Source organism: Corvus brachyrhynchos, unplaced genomic scaffold, assembly GCF_000691975.1.
Source record: "Corvus brachyrhynchos isolate BGI_N302 unplaced genomic scaffold, ASM69197v1 scaffold961, whole genome shotgun sequence".
In the NCBI taxonomy this organism is placed as follows: domain Eukaryota; kingdom Metazoa; phylum Chordata; class Aves; order Passeriformes; family Corvidae; genus Corvus; species Corvus brachyrhynchos.
Genome location: NW_008236008.1, coordinates 490,616 through 498,362, shown reverse-complemented (window position 1 = coordinate 498,362; position 7,747 = coordinate 490,616). Strand labels below are relative to the sequence as shown.

Genomic DNA, 7,747 nt, shown 5'->3' with positions numbered 1-7,747 from the left:
CCGGTGGCTGCGCCGGTGAGGAGGAGGAGGAGGAGGAGGAGGAGGTGGTTGCGGATCCGTGGTACCCGGGGAGGGGAACCGGGGCGGCCTCTGCGCGGTCGTTCTCGTCCTTCCCCGAGTGGCTCGCAGCCAGGGCGTGCTGGTGTTTCGGGGGAGCAGCACTGAAGCGTCTTAGGCAACGCTGCCTTGTCGGGATTCAGGTACCCTTGAGGAATTTAATTTTGTGGAGGTAAATTAAAAGGCTGTTGTAAAGTGTTATGGCTAAAGCTGTTCTGACAGCTCGTCCTTTTTTTTTTTTTTTTAATGTGTGTGTGTGTTTACGTGAGTTTTCCTCCTCTAGCAGCTCGTAAAGGTGTAACTGCTGCTTCTAAACGTGCAGTAGTTTTGCAGGATGGAATGTGCCTTTCTTATTCCCCTGTAAACTTAGAATACGTTGTCATGCTGGTAGTGCATTTCATCACAGTACAGCAGTGTCACCTGAATGCCCTTATGGTTCTTCCTGTGCTGGAGGTTTCTGTGAATATCACTTGCTGCAGTATCCTTGTAGCTAACGTTTTTTTATAACTTCTTATAGACATTTCAAGTGGTTTTATAGACACACAGAATGAGACTGTATTTTTAAGGGTTGATGTTACTCTATTTTTGATTCTTCTAATGTTAGTGTTGTTTTAGTCTCAGTGTCTAAATATAGTTCTCAATTTGGTTTTTTTTAATGGTCTTCACCTGCAGATCAATCTCTTCAATGACTGTAATATGAACTAATGGTAAAAACAGAAGCTGCATATGGAGGAGTGTTTTCCTGAAGGCTTTAAGAGACTTCAGATTTCAGGAAAAATTGTTACTAGCTTTTGGAAAGCACTTTGGAAAGTTCACTGCTGTTAAGGTAGTCTCCGTGCATGGTATTTTTTATAACTTAAAGCTAGAAAGCTGACCAGTTTCTTAAAAGATACTTTGAGATCCTCATTTAGATCAGAAATCCAGCACAATTGACTTGCCCATGTCAGTGAGAAGTACTGGTTGCTTTAACAACCTTGGCAAAGCTGAAGAAGTAGGCACTAGTGGTTACATGATAATGTAACATAATAATAATAACAACATAATGTGTTAAAATTGCTTTCCAGCTTCAAATTCCCACCTGTGATGTAAATTACAGCCTCACCACATCTGATATTGTTGCACCAAATTCTGTTTTCTGTACATAAGCAGCTAATCTCTGAATCTTTGTGAACTGAACCTTCTCATTCTCTGTGCAGCACAGAAATATGTGAGAGGTTAGTGTATGCTCTTACCTGTGGGAGTCTGTAAACTGTCCCTGAAGAATGACATAGAATACTCACTGTGGTTGCACCAATGTAACATGATGAATCAACTGGTGGTGAACTGGACACGCAGTTTGTATATTGCTAAAGGGTCTTTCTCTTGCTTGCCTTTCATATTCAAGTGTTTAAGTTGTTGCCTTTTCATTATCCAACAGATTTATGGTTCTAGGCAGCCATCGGTTCTGTAAAGCACAGACTTCAAAAGTGTGATTTCTAGATGGTGGCCTGTAGCTTGAATTTACATATTTCATCATGTTATTATCCAGTTATATTCTATTATATGTATTTTACCTTTTTGCCAGTTACAGTACATAAAATCCAGGAACTCTGTCCATGTTCAATATGTTAGCAGTAGCATCAGTCTTAAACAGATCAGAATTCTGTGTTTATGTAGTGAAACAGAGGGAGAGCAGTTGGTGACTTCTGTTGAAGGTCATGTAAGAACATGTCCAGTATATCTGGAATTGAAATGTGGTGTTCTCTCGTTTAATTTTCATCCAGAGGGTAAAACGAGGCTGGATTATTTGCTTGGTGTTTACTGAAGTCTGACTGCCCTCTTACGTAGAACTGACTATGTTGCAGATGGCTGCTGACAGCTGTCTGTAAGACCTCTTCAAAGGAGCTTACAGTGCTGTCACTATAACTCTTGAGCTCTGCTATCCTTAGGCATCTGCATAAAAAATTTAATTGGACCCGGTGTGTCAGCAGGCTGAGAAAGCACACCAAGAAGTGTGCAGGTAGCAAGTGTAAGACAAACTGGATTTTTTAATATACTCTGTTGTTTGTGTAAGTTGTACCATCTGAGGCACATAGTGATCCTTGTGGATACTATGGACACAGCCTAAAGTTGAAATTACTATGGAGCTGTGTTTAGGATTAAAAGACAGCTGCCTCTTACTGGCGGTGTTTGTTCTTAAGACCCATTTTATTACTCAGGGTTTGCTTACCACAGCAGAGAACCTGTGTTCTGTCATGTAATAAATATGAATGCAAATAGGTCTAGTCCAAGACACGGATCTTGTTATATGCCAGTTAAGAGCAACTTACTGGAGCTTCTTTTGGGAGGTGGGGCAGAAGGGATGTTCTTGGATGCAGCACAATCGTGGGAATGCAATGCTTGCCTGACTTCTCCAAAGGAAATTTGATAGAGACAAAAAGAGGGTAGTTACTTATTTTATTCCTTTGGTTGAGTTTTCACTGTACCTGCTGTCCTTTTCTGTAAGTAGAAAGATTCAGCTGAATCGGACTTTGCCCATGTTGCTGCAGAGGAGTGGTGCTACTAGAGATTTTTAAAACTGCTAGGCAGTGGGTGGATGTGTAAACAGGGAGCAGGCTTTTTCCTTTATAGCAGTGGCTGAATTCTCAACTCTCTCAAATTTTAGTTAGAAGGGAGTGTGGAGATAAGCCAAGGATTGGCTAGAGTACTTTGGTTAGTGCTCTCTTTTTTAATTCAGGTGAAGTCTTGCTAGAGGTCTACCCTGGTGTCTAGTGTTACTGTATTAAAAATCGTATGTAATGTGATATTTAAAAGGATGTCTTCTGTGAATGAAACCTGTTTTCTCCAGAACCTCATTATTGAACCACTTCTGGCCATCCCTGTCTCTTTAGAGATTAGCAGTCTGTGTTTTGCTTTTGGCTTTTTCTGAAGTGTTTGACTTCATGCACAGTCCCTGGATCTCCTCATCCTGTATTTCTGTTGCACTAAATTCTGAATATCTCGTCTCCCATTTCCTGTGTGTCGGTCGCCTGTCTGGTAACAAGAATGGGACATATTTCTCCATAGAGAGTTTGAGAAAAAGTTGACTTTCTGGGTTTTCTCCAAGATTGTGTAAGGTCCAGTCATATGTTGAGCCATTATCAGTGTATGTAGAGAAGACTGAGGAAGTGATGAAAAGTATGCCAAAGTTGATACTTTCTCTAAAGTTAAGGAAATAGGGTAGTGTTTACACTGAATAATAGGACTACAGAGAATAATAGGACTACCTCCTGTGCCTTGCTTTCTGTTTCTTTGTGTGCAGGTTCCTTCTGTAATTGGAATCACAGGTGAGATTTTCAGCAGCTGGTTTTACTGATGACTCAGTCCCAAAGTAAGTCCTTCAAAGCCAATGATTCGTGTATAGGGAAGTGCCTATGCAGTGTTCCAGTGTTGGGTTCCAATGGATATGGATCCTGGTGATTCCTCCAAGCATGCTTGCAGGAAGTCTTTTGGGGTTTTTGTCTGTTCTTCTCACTGCTTCCCTTGTGTTACTTAAAGAGTGAGTGTGATTTGCACTGGCCTTAGAGGTACTTAAGGCAATTTGGCAGCAGTTGGAGAGGCAGCTACGTGATCTAGCCTTGGACATTCTGGGCAGAGGTTGAAGCATAAGCACCCAGAAAAAGGATCTTTTGATTATACATTGGTATCATCTTTGGGCCACTACCATTTTAAAAAGAACAGAAAATATTTCAGTGCAGAATAAAATAATCTGATTAAACTTCAGAAACCTTTTCTAATACAGTTTGCTTATGTAGAGGAGAGTAAAAGGAGGATGCCACATACTGCTAAACTATGTCATATTTGCCTGTTGCATGCAGCTGCTAGGAGGCTGCACAGAAGATTTTATAGTTAGGCATTCATTTGTGGGTGTAGTAGATTTGTGTATGCTCTCATGGTGTCAGGGTTCTGCTATTGCCAAGCTCTTGCTTCACCAGAGGCAAGGGTCAGTCTGAAAATTGATGTTGTTGTGGCTTCCTGCAGGAAACGGTGAAAATACTGCTGGCTTTTTGACAGCCCCCTTGGAGAGAGTGGACAGTGTAGCTGTTGATAGACTTGAAACTGTGCCAGGAGGACTGGTGACTTCTGTTCTACTCTACCTTTCTCTGTGCCTTCTCCTGTTCCAGGCCTACATACTGTAGCAGCTTAAGTTTCAGCTGTTTCTGGACAACACTGGTCTCAGCATTAACCTGTCTTGCACATTATCTGCATTATCTGCATCTTTCACTGGTGCCCAAGTTTGATTTGAGGGGACTTACTTTGATACATGGTTTTCTGACATTCCCTTCCCTTTTGGTCTTTTATCAAAGTTGAGCTGAGGAGCTGCTTGTTGTTCGTTCCAGGAAACGCTGTAACCAGAGGTAGAGACTTCTCTGCTGACAGGGTCTGTTAAATTCACTCGTATCTGGCATCCTTCAAAATGCTGCAATTTCCACTTTTGAAGCTGTGGATAAAAATAGGTCTCTACTGTTTTCTCTCCATTATTACTTTATGTAGTTATCAGAGCATTAGTGGTTTTACCTGCTATTTAACCTACAGCTGTGTTCGTAACTACAGCATGGTAAAGATTAAGGCAAGTCTATCCCTATTTCAGACCTACAGTTCAGATGTAAGAAGCTCTCAAGATCTGATGTGCTCGAGGCAAATAGAAACTGAAAGAACGCTCTGATCCGCTGGAGCTTAGTGGCAAAGTGAAAATGCAGTTCTTCCAAGTTTGTCAGTTCAGCTTAGTGTTGATTACCCAGGCATGGCTCAGAGGAGATGCCTCAGGGTAAGAAAATAATCACAGCCGGTGATCTTCCAGGCAGCTTAAAGAAAGAAATGTGAACATTACAGTTTTGGTTTCTCAGATGATTTATTCTGCTTCTCCCCAGTAAGAAGAATAAACTCTTCCTGAATTAATCTGACACTTCCACCTTTTGTTTTTCAGAGATCTTTCAACTTCAGATCTGACATAAAGCTCAGTCTCCCAAGACTACAGCTTTTAATCCATATGGCTCCTGTACTGGAATTTAAAACTCTGACACTAAAAATAAGAAACTGAAGGGATGAGAGAAATACAGCCTGTCTTGTGAAAATGAGTGCAGGCATCTTGGAAATCTTTATAATGAGTGTTGGTTTACGAGAGGAGAAGGACAGTGAGTGACATTAATCAGGGAACACCTAATCCATTTTAAAGCCTTGCTTGTTTTTCTGTGATGAGCAGGAAGACAGATAAAACACAGGGTCTTACGCTCAGTTCCTGACACTGACCTGAAGTGGCTAAAGATTGACACAAGTGCTTAGTAAAGTCTAAGCTTAGTGAAACACTTACTGGAAGTGGTGCCTGTTGACTGTTTTAGTGGACCTCTTATGATGGAGAAGAGGTCAGTAAACCTTTACATCTCAATTTTAGTATGTGGCAATGGGAGAAGACCACCCTTAATCTCATGCCAGTATAAAATTGTGGAAGGTGTGCCTTCTTGTAATAAAGCTTTTAACAGTAGCTTTCCAAAGGAGAAGAGAAACCAATTTGAAACTCACGGTCTGTGTAACTGGCTTGGATGAAGCCAAATGTGTTCTAGTCAAATAAAGGTGGGGGAGAGAGAAGCTTAACCCTGCTCAGCACTAATTGGTGAAGTAGGGAACAATCAAATTAAGGTAAATGCAGATGTAGCTAAAAATAATTTTCTGAATGTGTTGCAGTACGGATGATCTATCACTTAGCAGTGATTACAGTGGTTTTAAACATTCCTTTTTGTTAAAGTCATCAGATAGATCTTTGAAAATTGACTTAATTTTAAATGGCTGTAGGAGAAATAACAACATGAAGTTTGATGATCTGGCTTTTGAGAGCAAGAAAAATAGTCGCTTGACTGACTGAGACTAGTTGGGTATCAAGAACAAATCTTTTCACTGGATTCCAGGAGCTTTGGCCTTTGTGCCAACATAAATACGGGTGTCTCTCTAATAGCAGAATTGCATTGGATTAGTTTGTGCTTTTTGGAAATTTATTATATGAAATATAGAGTCACTTTTATACTTCCCTGTTTTAAGAAAACAGGGAGTTATTGTTGAACTGGGCACTCCTTTTTCCTCTGGCTATTTTGAAGAGAACGGAGGTCCCCCTCTTTCTGGAACACTTTTCTCATGTTTGTAAGTTGGTTGATCAGACACATCTTGTTCTAAATCTGTGCTGCATTCAAGGAAGCAGTTCAAATGGCTGTAGTGTGCAGACCCGAACAGAGGGTTGTAGCCATGCAGCGTTAATTTTGGCTCCTCCTAAGCACTGCTGAAGTTCCTGTTGTTATCAGTGGGGTCCAGTAAATAATGTGCTTGTACTCAGGGCAGGTGTGGAGAATACTGTCCCTCCATGAGTGAAGAGGCATCTGGTTAATACTAAGCTTTCTGCCTTTTTGATGGCTTTAGTCTCTTGTGTTGTGTCCTTCGTACAATCTGCAAGGAAACTTAAGTGTTCCACTGAAGGGAAAGGGTGACCTTACACCCTGTGTTCTGCCAAACACAAAGTATGCCCAGTATGGGGAGAGGGGCAGAGAAGGTAAATATTCAGACAGACGCATGATGCTGCCTGTGTCCCTCTCTAAAATTCGCATGAAAAATTAGTTTTTCTCATTTCATCATTAATCTGTGATGTGACATTTATATGCACTCAGCATGTTATGACAAATCTGAGGTGCCCTTTGGTAGAGACTTGTGCAGTTGAAAACCTTTGGTATTGAAATAAATTGTTCTGAATGTACAAGTTGGTGGCATTTCTCAGATATCTGATACCAGGTTGTCATCTTCAATTATTTCTTCGTGCCCTTTGTTCCTACAAAGTATTGTCTGTAGTGGGCCCAAACTTTTTCCAGTATGTCTACACAGTGATTTTTTGGATGATTTCAGTGAAACAACAAAGGACTACAAGCATGAAAGTTTACAGAATAGACATGATTGTGGCTTTATATGTGCATATTAATGTGCATTTCCTGCCAGCAAAAGTTCTTGTCACACAGGTTTTTAGCACTGTGAGTTAAGAGTTCCTGTACTTAAATTTTCCTTCTATGTTCACTTCAAGATTACATGATGGAATTCACATTTTCTCAAGAAAAGCTGCGGATCTTGGATCAGTACCATTGACAATACCTCCTGATTGCAGCACCTGAAGCAGGGTCCTGTAACGAATCTGTCACAAGAAACATACAATGGATCTCAAAGAGAGCTGCCCAAGTGTTAGCATTCCCAGCTCTGATGAACACAGAGAGAAGAAAAAGAGATTTACTGTAAGTATGTGAGAGAGTAAGCACTGTGGGCAAATGCATAGGCTGTTGGTGCCTTGCAGTGCTGCTTTCTTTTCTTCTACGAAGCTTCGTATTTTTTTCAGTAGGTTTATGGAAATCAGTTTCCTTGCTCTTGTGAGCACTGGCTATAGTCCAGTGTGAAAAGTGAATATTATACAATGTTTACCTGTTTGGCTTTCTGCAGAAAGAACTTGCCGTTATAAATTTCTGCCATTTTTACCCCGAAATAGCTGCATTTGCTTGTGTAAAATATCTAAGTATCCAAATACAGGGAAAGCATTTTGGTACCATTTTTGGCATTCTACATGACTTTTCATGAAGACATTTATTTTGTAAAGGGGTAAAGTGTGGATTTGGTTCTTGGCGTTTTTTTGTTTGTTTTAATGGCCATTCTT

General features: G+C 40.7%; 1 protein-coding gene across 2 annotated transcripts in view; it reads left to right on the top strand.

The window, feature by feature from the left end:
• The first annotated feature begins 21 nt into the window (after positions 1–21).
• Positions 22–7,747, top strand: part of LOC103614123 (serine/threonine-protein kinase Sgk3) — a 33,766-nt gene continuing 26,040 nt past the window's right edge. Inside the window, exons 1-2 of one of the 2 annotated variants that reach the window (XM_017731087.1) lie at positions 22–44; positions 7,130–7,334. In XM_017731087.1, coding sequence (XP_017586576.1) covers positions 7,257–7,334 — 78 coding nt within the window. In that variant the 5' untranslated portion in view covers positions 22–44; positions 7,130–7,256. Of the gene's footprint in view, positions 45–204; positions 230–7,129; positions 7,335–7,747 lie in introns of those variants that run through there. The other variant, XM_008632002.2, reaches the window with a different exon arrangement.